Raw genomic sequence first — 21,373 nt, forward strand, 5'->3', positions numbered from 1 at the left:
TTTCAGTCCAGAATTAATCTGCTTTTTAGATGTCTGAGGGAAAAAGCTTCCAGCTGTTTTGAGTAATTGCAAGCCAAAAACAAATATAAAGCGGGAGGGTGGGAGTAGGATTTTTAATTTGCTCACTATTAACTCAAAAATGGCTGATTCAAGAGGACTCAAATTTGGCACGTTTCACAGACCTGAGGATTAAGGTGGTTTTTTTTGTTTTTTAAAGTTACCAGCAACTAAATAAACTCACTCCATGCTCGGTGGGCATCTCTTAAGTTGCTAAAGAAGGAACAAAAATTGACATTACTAGTGGGGCTGGGCAAAACATTTATAGTTTGTCAGAAAAGACTAGTTCTGGTCACCCCTGAAAACTACTTGTGAATTTGACCCAATTAGTTTTGACTGGGCAAAAGTTTTTCCAAGGCCAGCTTCAGAAAAGAGCGTGCAAGAGGGGAGTGAGGGCATTTGCTGGGATGTAGGAAAAGCAGGGTTGAATCGCCACTCTGGAGCAGGGACTTGAACTCAGCTTTCCTGTGAGCATCCTAACCACTGGGCTCAGGGGTATTCTAGGGTGGGCTACTCTCAGTCACTCCTGTTGAAGCTATTCCATTTTGTATAAATACATATGCCAGAGTGAGCTCGCCTTTAGCTTGGCAATTAAGGCACTTGGCTGGAAGGGAGGAGACATGGAAGCAAATCTTCTTTGCCCAATCCCAAACGCAATCATTCGCCAAGCTCCAATGATCAGGGAGAGCTAAGTGAAACGCACATTCCCACTGTCTGGCCCGAACGGGGTCCTGACACAGAGAGGCAGTTAATAAAGATCCATTTAACACAGTAAAGATCTTTTAAGGGGAAAAAAGCTACCTTTAAACAAAAAAAACCAGGAGTCTGGGAACAAGGTGAGTGCAAAGGAAGCCTCCTTACTCCCCCACCTACCTTCGATTCTGCCTCTTTAGAATCTTTGTAATCAGGGGCATTTTGCACTTTTCATTCAAAATTAAACATCGCTTTCTATGGTGAAGATAGCAAGCTAGTGTGAACACGTGCTGCTGCCCAGTAAACCCAGCCTTAGGGAAAACTCCCTCATGCTCAATCACAGGGGCCTGAAGGCAGCCCTGCCACCGCACTCACTCCTGTGATGCGTGATCTTCAAAAACTACTAATGGACTTTTTCCTGGCCTCCCATTTTCCTTCGCTTTATTCCAAAATGAAAAACCCCAAGTGAAATGCCTCACACTACAGTACATATCACACACATACTAAGGGATGTTTGACAGTATGAATCCAAGCACACAGAGGCCAGGAAATGAAAAGATGGTTGTGGTAGTATATTAACAGCTTTCTCATTGCACAGTCTGTATGCATCTAGATACATCCTTTACAAGCCAAAATCAAAATGACGTATGTAATGGGAGCAGATTAACACTGGGAGAGCCTTCACTCTTCCAATTCCTGACTAGGGACTTTAAAGCTCACAAGATTAAATGACACATTGCTGGAGTATTGCATTTATGATCAGTGGTTGAAAGGTGGGAACATAAGATGTAGAGGGTAATCGCTATAAAGATTTGTGAACTCATCAAACGGAATATCCATACAAATTAATAAGCAGAAATAGCCGTGAAGGGTCTCCCAGTGTGTGTTTAGAAGCACAATTCTGCAAGGGGCCTTAAGCTAGTTTAGTGAAATAGGGCACTGTACTAACTCAAAATAGAGAGATCAGAGAAGTGTGGACACTTGCCATATGCCTTTGATGGGAACTTCTCACACTTTCTCTTGCAAGAAACACAAAGAAGGACTAGCCAAAGCCACCCAATTCTCTTAAAGTACTGAAGAGGGTGGGACACTTCTAAATCAGCTGCCTTTGGATCAACACTATGTCCACCCACACGACTGAATAGATACCAAAAAATGGCTGAAGAGCCTGTGCTCTTTATTCACTTACTGTTTAGAGCACGTAGAATTTACACAGGCTGAAGTTAAACTCATTTGCAAACTGTAGACGCTTTTCAGCACAAATGTTCCATAACCAGCACACAGCACAGACCGACAGCAGGGTACAGAACAGGCTTCTGTAGCCAGCTGAGCTATTCACCATGAAAGACAGCTAGGCCATCAGCCCATGTTGGAAGATTTCTGCAGTGCCTCTGGTGGAGAGATGGTAAAATAAATTACTCTAGTGGCCTCCAGATGAAGGACCTGATCCTCCTTTGGGACCTACTAGACTCATACAGGTTCCCACTGATGTCATCAGGGATCACTGCGAATCGATCCCACTGCAGGATCAGAGTGACAGAAGTAATAAATTATTATTCTTCTGTTTGAAGAGCTTTTAGTTTTCAAGTTAACCAGTCCGAGATATTTCCACCACCCCAAAAAGCCAGAGATCATTGACTACAGCCTGGAAAGAGCTACTGACCTTCTCCAACCATCTGAAAGCACAAGGCCCTTACCATATGTTTTTCAGCAGAAGGTCTCAAACTGTAACGGCTGGACAAAATTCAATTGCTGAGGATCTGTTTTATCCCATTTTCCATCATTTGGAACTTTCCAAAGCTTTTAGCCTGATGGCCTGGTCTCAGACTGAAGGCGATTTATTTATTTATTAGAAAACGGACATTTGGCATTGAAATAGCCCCCAATGAAAATTGAAAGGATAAAAAAAATAAATCAATGAGAGGCACCACCAAAATGTCAGGCCAAGCATTAACGCTGAATTAGTAGTCAAAAAATGTAACCACACAATTCAGGAAGCATCTTGCTTTAGACACATTTATTGAACTAGAACAGGTACCTCCGATGTAAACAGATGCTGTAAAAACCAGAGTGTTGCAAATATTAAGTTTACAATTTAGTTCCAATGATATTCAATATTTACAGTGTTTTGTTTTAATAAAAATAGTTGAAATAAAAAAGATATCGCAAGAACCCCCCCATCTACTGTCAAGTATCAGTGATCCTCACTGGTTTGTTTACCATTTATAAGGACAACATCATTCAATGCAGCTTGTCACAGAGACTCATCTATGATCATTGGAATTTGGTACTAAACCCATGACATCTGAGCCCTTAGAGCTATGCGCCAAGTCACCCACTGAAAGATTCAGCACTTAGTAATCAGCAGAAACATGAAGTCAGACTTTTTGAAGCGCCCCCAGGAATGGAAATATCATACAGGTAAGTGCTATCCTTACAGGTCTCTGTCACCCACATGCCTTTGTGCTCCCCACTACAATGGTAGGTTATTGTATCTCACCCAGGGTTTTTGAAACTCCAGTTCCACTGGAGATGTAGGTGCCCATTGAGAGTTTTGTAAAATTAAGATTTACCCATACTAGTGATAGCACTTTGGTCTCTTATAGCACTTTTTGGCCAAAGATCTCAAAGCACTTTATGACATTAATGAATTAAGTCCCACAGCACCCCCCATGAGGAAAGTCTACATCCCTATTTTACAGAGGGGTAAACTGAGGCACAGACCATTAAGGAACTTGCCTCGGGTCACAAAGGCAGTCTGCTGAACAGCCACGCAGAGAAGCCAGACTTCATGACTGAGTCACGTGCTTTAGCCACAGACCATGTTTCTCTAGATAAAATGAAAGACAACTGTTGATTGACATTCTGCTCCCCGTATAATCTTCAGTCTGTTAAAAAAGGATAAACCATTTTCTTGTGCGTGATAGTGTGTCAGGGCTTCTAGCTGTCACATTACAATCTGTGCATCATGTACATTTGTTTCTAAGTCTACACCTGTACTAAACCAAGCCCCCGAAGAGTCACTGTGACATGCAAGCTGCAGGCAGTTGAATAGTGGGTCAGATTAGACCTGCTAGTGTCGTTAGACACCAGTAAGGTTAGCCTCATCCACTGGAAGATGGACCGCCTCTGCGACCTGGTCTCCAAGCACAGGTTCCACCGCCTTCTCCAGACAAAGGATTATAACCTGCAATGACAGAGCAAGGATAGTAAAATCATGGACAATTGAGAGTTAGAGGTGAACTCCAGTCTAGAGGGGATTTACTTTGTAACACAATCCAACAGTCCATGTCATCAATAACTGAAGTTTGGCGATGTTAAGAGGTTACATATCACAATACAGCACTCATATTTCACAAATCTGGTCCACTCCAGCAGGGAAATTAAGTGACAGAAGACTCACAGGGCTTCCAAAATGCACAAGTGAGATGTGTAGTTTGCGATGATAACACTATACATAACAAAGTCCGCATCACAGACGTAGCACTGCTCCTTCATTATTGCAGAGCATTAAGCTTCATTTTTTTTGCCACGAGGTTTGTCATAAACAGATAGTTAAGGGTTAATAGAACAGGAGTACTTCATGTCTCTTTTGACTGTAAAGGGTTAAAAAGTTCAGTGAGCCTGACTGTCACCTGACCAGAGGACCAATCAGGGGACAGGATATTTTCAAATCTTGAGGGAGGGAAGTTTGTGTGTGTGTTGTTAGTGTTTGGTTGTTGTTCTCTCTGGGTTCTGAGAGTGACCAGACAGACGTGCAACCAGGTTTCTCTCCAATCTCTCTGATACAGTCTCTTATCAGATTGTCCAGAATAGTGAGTACTAGGTAGATAAGGCGAATCAGGCTTATGTTTGTTTCTTTATTTGCAAATGTGTATTTTGCTGAAAGGATTTTAATTTGTACTTGTATACTTAGGCTGGGAGGGTATTCCCAGTGTCTATAGCTGAAGGACCCTGTAACATATTCCATCTTAAATTTACAAAGAATTTTTACTGTTTTTCCCTCTTTAATTAAAAGCTTTTCTTGTTTAAGAACCTGATTGTTTTTTTATTCTGATGAGATCCCAGGGGACTGGGTCTGGATTCATCAGGGAATTGGTGGGGAAAAAGGAGAGAAGGGGGAGAGAAAGGTTAAATTTCTCTCTGTGTTAGGATTACTCTCTCTCAGGGAGAGTCTGGGAGGGGGAGAGAGAAAGAGGGGGGGAAGGTGAATTTTCCTCTCTGTTTTAAGATTCTAGGAGTTTAAATCACAGTGATCTTCCAGGGTAATCCAGGGAAGGGAAGTCTGGGAGAGGCAATGGTGAGGGAACGGGTTTACTTTCCTTGTATTAAGATCCAAAGGGACTGGGTCTCGGGGGTCCCCAGGCAAGGTTTTGGGGGGGACCAGAGTGTACCAGGCACTGGAATTCCTGGTCGGTGGCAGCGCTACAAGTACTAAGCTGGCAAATGAGCTTAGAGGAATTCATGCTGGTACCCCATCTTTTGGACGCTAAGGTTCAGAGTGGGGAATTATACCATGACAAGGTTAAACTCTAACCTCTTTAAAGTAAAGTAAACTTCTGACAAAAGCAAAGAAGTGGCATTGTTCCTGGTGTTAGAGAAAAGCATGCCTCTCATCCCTATGGGTTCGACAATTTTGTTTTTATATTTACTTTTCCCGTTTCATAAGATAAACCAGACATAGGCACTGAGTTTCAGTTGGCTCTCCTAAGATGTTAAATACCAGATTCAGTTACCTTTTACAAGGGTACGCTTGGAAAAGATACAGGCTTGCAAATTTCTCTTGTCTAATTATTTTGTCCATACATGATCAGCAGACAGATTACTCCTCTCTGCTATACTGACTGAGCAGTTTTCAATATCAACCTATTCCGTTCAAACCTCCACTACTTTCCCCATCATTACAGAAGTTTAGCTGTCCAGTGAACAAGATAAAGTTCTGTTTGCAGAATTTTATTCAGCATCTAGAACAGCTTGCAGGATTCTTCAGCTGACCCTCGTTTACCTCATGCGCAGCATATAGCCATCTAAATCCATAATCTGTCATTTAAGCATGGATTTTGCCTGGGATGAAGCTAGGACAGGTGGCAATAGGGAAATGACTGAAGGAACCAACTTATGTTATGAAATTTCTTAGCTTAGCTGCAGCCCATTCTCTCTTATTCTCTCATTTCCCGTTCAGGACAGTTTTAATGCCAGGCATTCCACGGGAACAGACTGCTAGCGTATGCTGATGATAAGCAACATACAACGTGTTTGGCATTGATGGCAGTCAATCTCTCATTCAAGTAGGATTTTCAACTCAATAGTAAAATGAACTATTGACTAAACATATTAAAGTTGTGACAAAGTTCTTTATGCGGCTACTGTAACTTATTCACTGCTGTACTCTCAAGGTGTGTTTCTTCTGCTTTGGTACATTCATTGGTAGAATCATCTGGACAATCACTACTGGCAATATCAATTAGCATCTTGGTCCCAAATTAGGCTATTATTATTAGGGAAAGTAGGTGCATTGTATATGCGGGGGGGCTGGGGGGGGGGAAGACTGGCTGTGCGGCTTTTACCTACAGTAGTGATATCATAGCTCAATCACTGTGGCATCTGATCAATCAGGCAAATGAAATGCTGTATTAAACTAAAATTACACTTACATTTGCATAAAATAAAACAAAACACAGAAGAGAAGTACACCAGACCCTCGCTAGAACACAGGATTTGGGATTCATGCACGGGACCATGTTATAGCGGGCACCACGTGAAAATGAATTGCAATTAAAATAATTAAATTTGGAATCAATGGCTGTGACCGCATTATACGTGAATTTGCTCTATATAGATGCATGTTCTAGCGAGGGTCCAGTGTATATAAAAAATAGTGCTAGGAGACACACACAGAAAGACCAGAAGGCAGGCTGTGGCTCCTTTTATTAACCCTGACCAAAAGAAGATACCAAAAAAAAAATGTTAATAAGAATCTATATTTGCTGAGATCAGGAGACAGTCATGCTAAAAAAGTTTTCTCAAGGGGCTGTAACTCTGTCAGGTTTCTCCACACAGAAACATACGAAAGGCCCAGAGATTTTTCCCCATAAAATTTAGAATGTGGCTACAAAAGTTCAACTGACTTTGTATTGACTACAGTGCTTAAACAGGAGACTCCTCTAACCAGATATGTTCTGTATCAAGAATCAAAGCTTACCCTCTGTCTCAACAAAAAGAGACAAAATCACCCATGTATAAAATAACCGTCTAGATAGCCAAATAAATATTTCATTTTCCATAACTGACAGACACCCAGGTTTCATACTTACTACCTCCTCGCAAAGGCTTTTTGTTAGGTTTAGGCTTCGGGACTGTTGACGAGGCAGAAGCAGCGGATTCTATTTCTTGCTGTTCAGACAAATGAAAATTATTTAGAGCTTGTCAACTCGTCGTTTTCAGCTAGTTATCTAACTAAAGATATTTGCTGCAACGTGTGACGTTTAAGGAGTAAAAGTTACCTGGTTCCGTTTCAGATTTCCTTTATAGCTTTTTCCTTCTTGCATGCTTTCCCACATGGCTACCTTTTGCCTTCTCTTCTCTTCTTCAAGCTGGGGGGGCCGGAGGGGGAGAAGAATTGGTAACACTGTTTGACTGTATAATTAACTGGAACAATCCCCAAAAAGCCAATAGCTGAAGTGCTGCCATTTTAGCATAGAAAAAAAAATCAAACCAAACACTGAAACAAAACTGATACAATTCCTACTTTTCCTTGCCTTAGCGAAAGTAGTAATATCCAAGTCTTTCCAAACACACTGCACAGGGATGGGAAAGAATATAACTTTAAATCATAGCTGCACCTCTTTTCCATGTGCTAAAACAATTTGAAAGAATAAAATGAAATTATAAAGAGCTAACTAGATTTTAAAATATACAAAAAAAAAAGAGGTCTTCTTGAAAGCAAATCTTTACAAGTCATGGATATGAAGGCATTTAAAATATCATAGAGGCTTTTGGTGGAAGAAAACGTATTGTTCAAATTAAGCGTTGAAAAGCAGAATAAAGCATGTTTTCACATGAATAGACAGAATTATCAGCATATGAAAATGCCACCAGAATCTTTCTTAAAGTAATTAATCTAATAGGCAGTACAGGATAATGGTTAACACATTAGACTTCCTCATTGTTAAGGAAGGGAGAAGAAAAGAAGTATATCAGTTTGCCCAGAATCAAAGAAAGCAAGGCTCTCTCAGTCTAAATGCATTGGATTAGATTTCCTAAAAGATGGCTATTCCTGAACACAGTTTTCCATTAGACTTTGGCTACCAGGAATTCTTCAAATATCAAACTGCACTGACAGGGACTTGGACACTTGAAGATTACTTACAAAAAGAGATATTACCACCTCTACTGACTGCAATCAGAAAATAAAGTGAACTAGGATTAGTGAGGTTCTTTACTGCTATTCTGATTATTATCTTCTGTGGCATTTCTCATTAGTGCAAGTTGTACTCTACAGCTTTTTAAGATTTCACGGAGTTGCACTGGCTCTCAGAATTTCCTGAAAAATTAAGCTTGCTACTGAACACACAAATTCCACGTGCAATTGTGTGGTTAACTGGCATGCTAATATAGCCAGTGTAAGCATTCTTTTGCATACATAAAAAAAGGGTTTGCATGCACAATCACAGTCACTGCCGCTAAGCCTGACTTTTTAAAGAATCAGGCCTACAGAGAGTTCTCTCTTATTGTATTATTTTAGGAGAAAAAAGTGTTAACTAGGTCAGTTACTTCAGGAAAGAGTAGAACAAATAGTGGAAATAGTCCAGCATGAATTAATTTCCTGCATATTAGCAAGATCTGTTCATTTTGACTGATCAAGATCATCAAAGCTTCAACTCAACCAAGCACTTTGGCATTTGGGCTTAAGACAACTGTTCTCCTTATGCCAAAAGTCTTTGAAGTAATAGAAATGGAAACATCGTCAGTCTTCACCATTTGACCCTTAAACCGTGGGTAATCTTCCAAACAGAATATGGAAGAAATCCAGGAGTTGACAGATCTTCTACAATTTGGTCAGGTATAAACCTACTCTGTTTCAAACAAAATAAATACATACATACATACTGGACTGCAAATTAAGAAACTAAATAAATGTCCTCCTGGCCCTCCCATTACCTGTCTTTGCTTTTCTTTGAATTTTTCAGCTTGTTCATTCAACTGCTCTTGCATCCTGAAGCGGGCTGCTGCCAGAGCTTCCTGCCGTCTCACCACCACGTCAGGTTCTATCAGATCACGGAAAAGGGTTGGTAAAACAATCATCTTCAAAGAATCTTGATACAAAAGTGTAAGCGTACAGCTTTATAGCGGCTCTGGAAGACACTGTAGCTGAAGCTCACTTTCTAACTAATCTTTTCCAATAACTTATAGACTGAGCCAACTGCTGATCACATTTAGAATTTTTGGAATGATCATTAATCCATTAAAGTTAACCGACCCATTGACAATTTAAAGTTGCCATTCTAGTGTTTGAAATTGGTTGGTAAGAATTACCCATACTCCTGCAGAGAGAACACTTTCATTTACATCAGGAATCATTAACAAACCAGTCCAGACTGCCTCCCATTCCTTCTCCAATTGCTCCTGCTCGTCTCATCATAACAATAAAGTGGAAGATCCAACACGCTCTAGCAACAGACATGATTTATGAAGATATTAGACATGCTCAGACAGCATGAGACAAGTCACCTATTGTATCCACCTCTCTCCCTGCTGCCTTTTGTAAAAAAACAAAAAACAACCCCCCAACTACACATGCACCCCAAAAAACCCTTCAGATATTTTACTCAGCATTTTCTACTTATAAAACGTCCCAGTATTAACATTTTCTATGCATGAGTTGTATATTAATATGTATTAAATCACGAATAAACAATTGTTTGGATAGAGAAGTTTCAGCATTAGTTGTGTAAAATACTGGATTTTTTGCATGTCAATTTTTTTCCTGTGACTTAGTACTTCCATTGCAGCCTGCAACAAGGGAATACAATTTTTTAGAAAAAAAGATTCTTGTATAGTTTCATTGCACAGCGACATCCAGCTACCCCATGAAAGAAAGCCAGCATGCAACAAGAAGGCAATAGGTGGTTTAATAGGCTCCATGGTGCCAGTGTGCCAGCCTGAGTCAGTACTGGGCAATTATTCTTTACTGAGCACCACAAGTGTACCTCATCCTTTACAGCAGCTGGAATCCAACTGAAGCAAAGCCTGGACAGCATACAATTTACAACCTAGAGCCACGACTCAAGAGATAAGGTAGGAAACTACGCACACATATGACTTATGAAGTGGGTGGTGCTAAGGGATAATATGAAGAAGGAAGTGACTGGCAAATACTAATCAGGAGGGTTTGCAAAGCATATCAAACATCTTGTAGTTTCTCTGGCAATTCTATAAGGTGCTCAACTTCCACGGTGATGAACCCTGAAGTATTTGGGCACCACAGTATCATATATGTCACTATACAGAACGCATCGCTTTCAAGATCATAGTCAAGATCCACTATCCCTGGATTCTATGCTATCCTGCAGCACCTCTCCTCACTGCTTCCTTTATTTCTCCCTTCAGGCCACCCTCCATCTTTGGCAAAGCCTCTCCAGTCTTCAAAGCCAGATCTTTCACTAAGCCTCCCCTCCACTGACCTCCTGGCCAAGGAGGGCTCTGCCCCTTTGGGGCCGGAAAAGTTGCCCTGGGGATCACATGTGTGAGTTCATAAGATCCTTAGGGCAGGAAGGCTGCCACATATTGGTGTTTAATGAAGCTCTGCGCATGTCCGAGAGTCCACCAAAAACCGTGACTTTGGGAAGCCCTCCGAGCTATGCCACCCAAGGACCCACCGTAAAGGATCTCAACAGCGGAAGGCGCCCAGGGCAAGCGACCGCGCCACCCCGGAGCCAAGAGAGATTTACAAACCAAGCGGCCCCCCAGCTGCATGGGGTCGGCTCCTCCTCTGGGCTCTCATCTTTTCAGCCAGCTTCTGCACGAGGAGGCAGACGGCGACGCAGGCGAAGAGGAGGTACCAGCCGTAGCTGGCCAGCAGCGAGCCCACTGGGGAGAGAGGAGACGGACGCGTCGAGCCAGAGGTGCCAAGGCCGGGGCTGGAGTCCCACCTGCTGCCGGGGACGGGGGCCCCGGGGCTCATCCCCACACACTCCTATGGGGCCTGTCACCTCTCGCCCCCCCTGGGCCGGGCCGGCTGCTCCCAGGGTCGGCGTTAGCCCAGCGCCTCCCCCTCCCCCCGGCCCGGCCCGGCCCCCTCGGGGCGCGCGTTACCCCCAGAGCCCGGCCCCGCACCCGACTGCTGCAGGGCCTGGACCGCCTCCTGCTCCAGCGGGGGCCTGCCGAGATCCGGCGCCTCCCCGCCCAGCTCCATCCCGGCGGACGCGGCCTCCCCTCGCCGCGAGCCGGGTTCACTGCGCCAGCCCAGCGGATCGCCACATCCGGCAGCAGGCACCGCCCACCGGCACCCGTCCCCGAGCTCGGCGACACGTAGCCAGGGCCTGGGGAGGCTCCCCCAATCAGAAAACAGCGCTGATGGTGACGACGGCCAATCGCGGTACAGGGACCATCAGGGGGCGGGCGTCAGTCAAGAGACGAGGCAGAGACCAATCAAAAGAAGAGGAATCGAAGCTGCGGCCAATCAAGCAATGAGAGGGAGGAGATCAAAACTTAAACCAATCAGCAGCGGGTGTCAGACGCTCCGCCCAATGATAAGATACCAAGAAGCGGAGAGAGGGTATCCCTAGACCAATCAGAGGGAAGAGGGGCTCAGTCTGAGGAGCCCGGGGCTATCACTACTCAGGTTCCCTGCCCCTGCCAATGAGCGATGGGTACAGCTGCCCCCACGACCCTGTCTCTGGACATGACCAAGTCCTGGCCTTGAGATCCTGCATCCCTGTGTCTAATGGCTGTGAAGCTCCCTGCCTGCAGCCTGTGACGGGCAGGAATAGCTGTGACTGGCCTGGAAGAACTCGGCATTTATTCCTCTCTCTACGTTTGCCAGTGCATCCCCTGCTAGATAAGCTGCCAGCCCTTGTCTTTTACACCCCTGCTGCTGCCTGAAACAGCCATGATTTGGCACTGGTTACACTTAGCCCCTGCTTCAAGCCTCCTTTGCACTAGCATCAGTTTTTAAGAACAAGTCTCCCTACTCTTCATCTCTTAGCTCGTTTGCTGGCTGCAGGATGCCAATCTTCTCAGACAGCTGACTGCTGTTCATTTCCCAGATAGGTTCCCCAGTTGCACCTTCTAGATACTCTCTGCCTACATTCATCCTAGCTTCCTGGGTCCACTCCCCAGATGCTCCTCTGTACAGCTGCATGTCATTTTAGGACTCACTACTGCTTGTCCTTCAACAGAGCTCCCAATAGCAGATTAGTGTTTTAACAACTTTATGCATCACTGGTACATGCTCACTCTTACCTAGACCCCCACCCCCCTGCCCCTAATCAGGCTGCTCCAAGGCACATCTGTCCTGTTTTTCCTTTTTGATGGCATTAGTTCATTACACCCAGGCAGGCAGGCAGGCAGTCTACTGCTTCATTAGTTTGGCTTGCAAAGGGAAGAGACTGCAACCATGAGTGTTGCTGAATAAGCATGCCAGATCACTCAGCATACCATTTAGGAGGCTAGCTGACTCGAACCTTTTAAAGGCATGCTTCAGGCATGGTGACTGAAAAGGCATTGTGGTGCAAGAGGTTTAGGAGCTCTAACATTGCAGTGTTTTTGCAATGGATGATTTATACATACTGCAATTATGCTAATAGAAGTTACACAGATCTCCTAGGGTCATTTCGTAGATGGGAGACAGCTTCACAGTACCAAGTTGCACGAGTGCTGATGAGGATGACGACTACTGAATTAACGAACCAATGACCTAATTGGCTACTGGTACTGCGATCTTTGGATAACACAAAACTGAAGTCTTGGCCCTAGTTAACAGATGTATAACTTTTGCTGCTGTTAGGTTTCAGAGTGGTAGCTGTGTTAGTCTGTATTAGCAAAAACAATGAGGAGTCCTTGTGGCACCTTGGAGACAAATGTATTAAGGTGCCACAAGGACTCCTTGTTTTTCCAAAAGAAAATAAGGGTTAGCCCACTGACTAAATTCAAACTTTGGTAATTATATTTTAGTTAAACAAATATAGACCATGGGCAGTTTTATTTATGTGTCTTTTTTGCTTTCCCCGCAGTTGTGTATAGCACTGTCAATATTTATATTCATATTTGAATAACTGACAGTTTAAATCCTATGAAGACTTCACTAGTAACTAAATATCAAGAGTGAGTTAAAGAAAAGGCAACTGGGGAAAGAGAAAGCATCTTGAAGAAACATAAGGAAGAGGAGGATATTAAATCCATTTTAGGCCCACAGAAAATAACTTGTCACAATAACGCCTGCAGAGAAAGGAAATGGTGTTTTATTGGACTTCATGTACAGTATAAAATTTACAATGGAAATTTCAAACACACCAATAGGACTTCTAAAAAGCCCCAGCTAACAAAAATACATTTTGTAAAAAGGGTAATGTTATTAACGTAACACTATGTCAACGTGGAAATGTATTCCGAGACAATAATACAATACTACACATTCTTCAGATCACCTGAAGATACGATTTAAGATCCATTGGGAACTATATCTTCTTCCATCTCCTCTTCAACATCCTCTGTGGGTCCTACAAAATGGATACATCAGAGCTATTTAATACCTGTTAAGACTTTACAGACACGAATCTCTTTATCCCCACTTTTCAGATAGGGTATATGATTTGAAGATTCTCACATTCACCTACAGTTATTGATTCAATTATTTTACGACACAGTTTTGAGTTATACCCATGGTAACATCTGAGCTTGTCACGGCCTAGTCTGATATGCAGCTTGCTTTATTTCCACGGAGAAACTCCTCAGCTTGTCTTCCACTGTCTAAAAAGGTCAGATTACCTGGTATCTTTATGGTCAGCAAACTGACCCAGAAAATTAAGCTTCTGTATTTGAGGTTATCAAATTTTGCAAATGATTTTAATCAAATTCAACTATACATCACAAGTGTTACATTAAAAAGGAATTAATATTCCTGCATCCTTTCATCGTGTCTAAAAGTTCATCTTTCTTGATTTATGCAGCATGATATATCCACCCCCTTGTTACAACCTTTTAACTTTTTGGAAATAGAATCAGACTGATTGATGACACCAATTCTTTTTTAACCATTTTCAACTACATAACCCATCCACCTCAACCCACTGACTGAGATCATATCAAGTTCCAGGCAAAGTTTTAAAAAATTATGCTTTTGATTCATGCTGTTTATATTACTGAATCACTCTGTGACAAAACAGAAAAGTAACAAAAAAAGTATACAATTACCTGTTTTTCGTTCTCTGCCAGGTATCTGACCAGACTGCAACAAACCCTTGAGTCTCTCTACTTCAGCCAAAGTTGTAGCATTTGCTATGGCATTCTAAAAGGGGAAGACCAACAAGCTAATCAATACTCATTCAACATGTTAACAAGCTGCTGCAATTAATATGTAAAAAACATCTGCTTCAAGAACAGTCAACTAAAATTGTACTCTAGAGAGAGTTACAGTATGTTGGCTTACTCTGTGGTCATATCTAAACAAGATGTCACTAAGATCAAGAAAAGAACACAAAGAAGGAAGTCCAATAAAATGTCAAAGATTTTTGCAACAAGAAACCCAAAACACAGAAGGTACAGTATATAAGTGAGCAGAACACACTTTTCCTCTTTTACTTTGGAAAGTTATGAGTAAGCAGTTACCAGTAAGGAGGGCACCTAACATCACTACATTTCTGATCCTGGGCAGTTTCCCTACTTCGCTTTTCCCTGTACATCATGTCCCAAAAATGTTACCTTAATTGCTTCAACATCTCCTGTGGAGGGCCCAGCTTTCTTTTTGTCAGTTGGTAAGCCAGCACCTGGATTGAAACTTGAAAGAAGAATAAAGGCATATTATTAGCATCCCTATGAATGACATCTGCTTCTCTAACTTCCAAAAGTTAAAACTTTGGAAGTATTGCATTCAATCAAGTGTAGTATCTTATCTTTGTTAACAAACTGATACAATGAAGAACTGCCTCCTTCAGAAACACCAGCAGGTCAGCTTCCTCACCTCCCACCCTTTTATCTGCTCATGAAGAGAAGCAGGCCTTCTGCATTAGGAAGATTATGCTTTGGATTTAAGCCATTAACTTGGATGTTGCTGAACAGTTGAGTTTTGCTGCATAGACTGTAATGAGAAGTCACCTTTTAAAAAAAAAAAAAAAAAAAAGGTGTTTCTGAGCAATGGTATTCACCACCATCCAAGACTAGGATGTTTGGCGCCAGCATATCTGGCGACACACTACCAGAGATATTAAGACATCCTGTTAACAAGTGGCATTTCAATTTACTCTCTGGTGCTGCACTGGGAAACCCAGGTGGTGTTTCTGAAGGCAAATGCCAGTTTAAATTGGTTCTCTTTATCTTACGTTTTTGTTCTCTTGGCAATATCCTTTGCAAGCTGTGCACCCCGTTTGCCCTTGAACATTTTCTCTGCCTCCTGACGCTCCTACAGCGATATCACACACACACAAAGTTAATTTCAATAGGAACATCATGTGCATTTTGCATAGCTTCTTTCCTTGAAAATAAATAGGCTGAAGACTTCTTGGATCAGCGAAGACTGGTGTCTCGACACTAGATTTAGAGGCACTTTGACAATAAGTTAAAAGGCTTGAACTCTGAATATGGCAGTCTCAAACACTTCCCAGAGGAAGTTCTTCCCCACCTTTTCGTCCTCAGATCGAGTAGAGGTTTGTGTCAGGATTTCCTATTTCTTTCACTAAAGATCTGCTGCTGTACTCAGAACACTAAAAAGGACAGAGACGATCCAAACTGTACTTAAACACGGGTGGTTTAAGCTATTGAATTAAGCTACTGAAACAATGAACTTGTGAAGTAAAAGGTGCCCCAAAGTATGTATTTCATTAGACATCAGTATTGGTGCAAATGTAGCTAACAAACATTGGTGGGTCAGGTGGGAGGGCACAAATTGCAACACCATTAAATTTACAATCAAATAAAACAAGAACAAATGTCTAACTCAAAGATCCTAATTAAACAGAGGCTAGGAAAAATGCCACTTACTTTTAGTTTCACTTTCTGGAAATCCAACACTCTGATTTGTGGGACTTTGTGGATTACATACAATCTGTAATGCTTCTTATTTGTTACAGGGTTCCTTAAAATACTATGAAGTAAAGAAAGATTTTAAAGAAATTCTGAATACAAGAGACTGCTTCTTTTAAAGAAGTTTAATGCTAAACTTTAAGACTGCACACTAAATAAATGCAGTAACACTGCTCCTGATCTCTATGAAAGAGTGAAAGTTTGTTCTTAGAGTCTAGTTTACCAGCTTAGTGAATTTTACTATAGAAGATTTTAGCACAGAAGTTCAAATGCTTCTCAAAATGAAAACACGAACAACTGTAGTCGATCAATACATCTAGAATAAACAAAAATCTGAACTTTTCCATTCTCCCCCCTCTCCCCCACCCCAGATTCTGGCTCATGATCTCTTACTGAACTCCTGGCTTGATGCAATTCCCTCTCCTGAACAGCATGTGATTTAGATTTAATCTAGAGTGTTTTGCAACAATAGATCTCAATCTAATTCTGAGGAGGTAAAATATACAATAGAGATGGGCTGTATGCTTACACAGTACTTAATGTAAACGTAATGGTTAATTCCTATTTCCTTTGACAGATTTGGTGGCAACTGAAGAATTTCACTCATTAAAAACTATGTATTTTTTGTAGACTAATGGGCATTTTGTTTATTGATTCATTATTTAAAACACATGCCTGGCCCAATGGAAAAAAACAACCATTTCAAAACAAAGAACTAAGCCAGTGGCTAACAGTAAGGGTAAGATAATATGAAAGATTTTTTAAAAAGTAAGTATAGCTGTACATTAAAAAGATCTGTTCATATACATTAAGATTCCATACCTCAGGTAAGTCAGTGATTTAATCGTTGCCAAAGGATCCAGTTCACCCTAAGTAATGGGAACACAATAAGTAATCTTAAAATAGACTATAATAGGGTTAAAAAAAAGAACTAGATGAATTCATGGAGGATAGGTCTATCAATGGCTATTAGCCAGAATGGGCAGGGGTGGTGTCCCATGCCTCTGTTTACCAGAAGATGGCACTGGGCCAAAGGGGATGGATCGCTTCATGATTACCTGTTCTGATCATTCCCTCTGAAGCCCCTGGCATTGGCCACTGTTGGAAGACAGGATACTGGGCTGGATGGACCTTTGGTCTGACCCAGTATGATCACTCTTATGTTCTAACTTAACAGGAGTCCAAAGCTTGTAATGAAAGATCATTAGCCTTCAGCGTATCCAAACACTCTCATAAATAGCGGGTAAGTAAAAATGGTTGGTAGTATGGGGCTACTGTAAAGGATATCAGACTATAAAAAAGGATAAAAGATCACGTTCTTTTCAAACTATTTTTTTAAATTTGGCCAAATGAAAGTGTAATTTTTTACAATGACCTGTAAATATTTTTTCTAGAAATGTAAACAAAGTACGTAACATCTCAAGTACTCATGGTGCATAAACCTTAATTCAAGAAACAATTGTTCTTAAATGTTCTGAATATCATTAGGATAAAATACCTTCAAAATAAGGGGGGCTGGGGGGAAAGAAGAGGTAAAACAAGTTTTAGTCTTAGGCTATAAATAGCACATGGAGATAAGGCTTAAGCCAGGGTTCTCAAACTGGGGGTCAGGACACCTTGGGGGGTCATGAGGTTATTAAATGGGGAGTCGCAAGCTGTCAACCTCCACCTTAAACCCCGCTTTGCCTCCAGAATGTATAATAGTGTTAAATATATTAAAAAGTGTCTTTAATTTATTGGGGTGGGGGTGGGAGGAGGTCACACTCAGAGGCTTGCTATGTGAAAGGGGTCACCAGTAAAAAAAAGTTTGGAGAACCACTGGCTTAAGCAGATAAGGCTTTGTCTACACTACAAAGTTTTGTCGGCAAAAAACTGCCTTTTGCCAAAAAAACAAGGGAGGTTACACACTACAAAGCTACTTTTGGCAGCAAAACTCTGCTTTTCCGACAAAATAAAACCACCTCAATGAAAGGCATAAAGCTTTTTGTGACAAAGTTAAAGTGACAAAGCATCAATGTAGACACTGCTGTTTGTTTTGTCCACATAACTGGCTTCCACCAGTATCCCACAATGCCTGCCATGACAGTTTTGATCTCTGCTGCCCTGCAGCATGCGCTCCTCCCCTTTCAAAGCTCAGGGAAGTATCTGCCATCTGCGCTGTGCTGCTCTGTGTCATTAACTTGGAATGCTTCTGTTCTGCACTAGTAACACAGTGGCAGGCAGACCTCTCCTGCCTGGACCAACTGAAGTGCTGCTTTGACATTCCTCAGCTCACAGAGCTGCTCAGGATGCTGCCCCCTGCAGCTGAGGAGGCTGTGGGAGAACTTGGAGGGAATCACAAAACCACAGGCAGAGTGGGCTTCTTTGGAAGAGACTGCTGTGAGCAGCAGAGCCAGGGGCTACCGAGGGGGGGGTGTTCCCCTCCCCTTGCCTCAGGATAGGTCGGTCAGCCTGCTGTCTTCGCCGCCCCAGAAACACCACTCTCACCGCACCCACGTCAGTTGAAAAGCCGGCTGACAATCTACTAAGATACCCATGGAACAATGGGATTAAGAAACCTGCAACGTGATGCTGTATCTGCCCCATGGAGGCATTTCAAACCCTTCCCATAGCACCCTGCAGCCACCACATTGCATTGCTCTCTGTATGGATGACAGAGCTGCAGTGTTGATGCACTCTGCTGACACAAGGAGCATAGCGTGAACATGGAACAGCGACTTTAATTAAAGTGCCATAACTTTTGCCAATAAAACTTTGTAGTGTAGCCAAGGCCTAACCATGCCATCAAGGACTTCAAATCTGCCTCTAGTCCCACACCAAGGACTAAAATCTGCCCTTATTTATGCCTGTGCAATGCTAATGGAGCTGCACAGGTGTAATAGTTGAGGACAAAATTTAGCCTTAAGAGAGTATATAATAAAACTGTTTGCATTACATGCTTGTGAATGCTAACATAAAAACTAGGAAAAAATATTGCATATGATTCCTGAACAGCCATGAAAAAAAAAGTTTACATAATGAGCATTTGAGGTTTTTTTTTAAATTCACAAGATTTTGCTTCTTTCAGTCTGTGTGTTTAGACCTGGAGCTGTTTAATTGCAAAGCAATGAAGTGACCCTTGTGAAAGCGTCCTATTCTCCTTTAAAGTTCCATGCCCATTTTAGATAGTAAAAGTGTAAAAGAGGCATGAGCCTAATTAAACTGGAAAATTAAAGAAAAATCTGACCTTTTTGTAATAAATAGCACAATATCCAACTTCAAACGGTACATTCTAATGAAGGCCACAGTCCCATAAACAATCTTGCACACACTTAGAACTATTGACATGCATAGAAGTTATTTACATGTTACTGTGTTATACCTTTCCTAGAAAAGCCTTCTATTAGTAACATCTTATGCTTCACTGCGTGTCAAAAATTATCCTCTTGAGAAAAGATAATCTGTGATTAATACATTAAAGCAGTTTTATTCACTTTTCAACAAAGCCATGTAACAACAACAACATATACAAATACACCTCTATCCTGATATAACGCTGTCCGTGGGAGCCAAAAAATCTTACTGCGTTATAGATGAAAGCCATGTTATATCGAACTTGCTTTGATCTGCCAGAGCACTGCTTTAACACCTTATATCCAAATTTGTGTTATATCGGGTCACGTTATATCAGGGTAGAGGTATATGTGCATAATTCAAACTGATTTGATTTTTTTTTTTTAAATAAGCAACTTACCAGCTCCACAATGCTATTATTGGTAAGAATGATCTCCTGAAGGTTGGGTAAGGCCTGTTCAAGTCCTTCACCGATCCGACTAAATTTAATATTTAAAAAAATAATCAAAATCTGATTTAGGTTGGTAATAAATTTTAATAATAAAAACATGCATACACATTTTAACCCTTAGATGTAATACTTGTACAAGGGTTCACCTAGTTTTGGAATCACTCACCCCATTTCAAGTAAAACAGTTTGGATCTTTATTCTGTAAATTACCTACGATCACATCCATTTTGTGCCCAACTTACCAATGCCCCAAACTTCCAGAGCATGATTTACATTTTTCACTGGTCTGAGCACAGGAATGGTAAACAAAAGATACTAAGTATCTGTGGCTTTGAGCAAATTACAAACTCCATGCCTTAGTTTTCTTGCCCATAAAATGAGGATAATACTTATTGACTTGACCCAGGAGTTATGAGGATCATCACCTGTAAAGCACACTGAAAATGAAGCAGGCTACAGTGCTGCTCCATATTGCAACATGCCGTGTTCTTCCATTAAAATAACCATTGGCCATTTGTAAACTGCACCACTGTAGTGCTGCAAGGAAAAGCCAATGCTGAAATCTGGCCGCACCCTGGGACTCCTTCCATACATCCACCCCAAAGCTATCCCATGCTGCAGCACCACAGCCCCATACCATATCCTGTTGTTATTCATCAGTAATGTTTTCAGCCTCTTCAGCAAAGGGAACCCATCCAACTTGCGGATCTCATTGTCAGAGAAATCGATAGCATCGAACTGGTCCAAGGTGGCGCCCAGGTTCTCAATAACGGGGATTTTGTACCCTGGAGGAGGGGGAGGGCGGGACATCAGACCAGAGTAAGATGGAGTCAGTATGGGAGGGGGGATGAGATGTGGAAACTGCAGGTTCAACACGAAATGCAGGAAACCCAGGTTAGAAAGCACAAATAACATCACTCCCCGGCCCAAGCCCCCCACTCCTCCCCACACACCCCCGACCCGAACCTCTTCTCACACACCCTGAGCGGAACCCCTCCCCACATCCACACCCAGCCCGAGCGGAACCCCTCCCCACATCCACACCCAGCCCGAGCGGAACCCCTCCCCACATCCACACCCAGCCCGAGCGGAACCCCTCCCCACATCCACACCCAGCCCGAGCGGAACCCCTCCCCACATCCACACCCAGCCCGAGCGGAACCCCTCCCCACACACACACACACCAGGCCCAAACCCTTCCCCACACACCCCTAGCGGAACCTCTTCCTTGCCACACACACACCCGGCCAGAGCCCCTCCCCACACATCCCCGGCCCCCCCCCCGAGCGGGGCCCCTCCCCCCCTACACACACACCCGGCCCAAGCCCCCTACACACACACCCCTTCCCCAGCCCGAACCTCTCCCCACCCCTGCCCGGGGCAGGGCCAGTCTCCGAGCAAGGCCTCACCGCGCAGATCGAGCTCCCGGTCCCGCACGGCGTTCGTGTACTGAGCCGCCTGCTCGATCAGCTCCGCCGTGAGCTTCACCATCCTGCCGCGCGCCTCACACTCCGCTCCCGAGTCCCGCGGGGCCTAGAGCACTGCGCCACGCCACGTCACGCCGCGCAGGACAACGCCGTGCGGGCCGAGCGCCGAGACCCC

The 21,373-nt window shown here is 42.8% G+C and overlaps 2 protein-coding genes across 2 annotated transcripts; both read right to left on the reverse strand.

The window, feature by feature from the left end:
* Nucleotides 1–2,752: 2,752 nt before the first annotated feature.
* On the reverse strand, nucleotides 2,753–11,238 carry SELENOS (selenoprotein S). Its single transcript, XM_050967514.1, has 6 exons — nucleotides 11,086–11,238; nucleotides 10,705–10,839; nucleotides 8,911–9,017; nucleotides 7,254–7,343; nucleotides 7,065–7,143; nucleotides 2,753–3,937 (listed from the first exon to the last, which is right to left on the reverse strand). The coding sequence occupies exons 1-6, from the start codon at nucleotides 11,162–11,164 to the stop codon at nucleotides 3,855–3,857; spliced, it is 573 nt and encodes a 190-aa protein (XP_050823471.1). The 5' UTR covers nucleotides 11,165–11,238; the 3' UTR covers nucleotides 2,753–3,854.
* A 1,954-nt stretch (nucleotides 11,239–13,192) lies between these two features.
* SNRPA1 (small nuclear ribonucleoprotein polypeptide A') lies at nucleotides 13,193–21,353 on the reverse strand. The gene is made up of 9 exons (XM_050967512.1): nucleotides 21,181–21,353; nucleotides 20,409–20,556; nucleotides 19,721–19,799; nucleotides 16,810–16,856; nucleotides 15,946–16,048; nucleotides 15,288–15,367; nucleotides 14,671–14,746; nucleotides 14,164–14,257; nucleotides 13,193–13,469 (listed from the first exon to the last, which is right to left on the reverse strand). Exons 1-9 carry the CDS (start codon nucleotides 21,260–21,262, stop codon nucleotides 13,411–13,413), a joined length of 768 nt encoding a protein of 255 aa, XP_050823469.1. The 5' UTR covers nucleotides 21,263–21,353; the 3' UTR covers nucleotides 13,193–13,410.
* Between the last annotated feature and the right edge of the window lie 20 nt (nucleotides 21,354–21,373).

Source organism: Gopherus flavomarginatus, chromosome 9 (assembly GCF_025201925.1).
Source record: "Gopherus flavomarginatus isolate rGopFla2 chromosome 9, rGopFla2.mat.asm, whole genome shotgun sequence".
NCBI lineage: Eukaryota > Metazoa > Chordata > Testudines > Testudinidae > Gopherus > Gopherus flavomarginatus.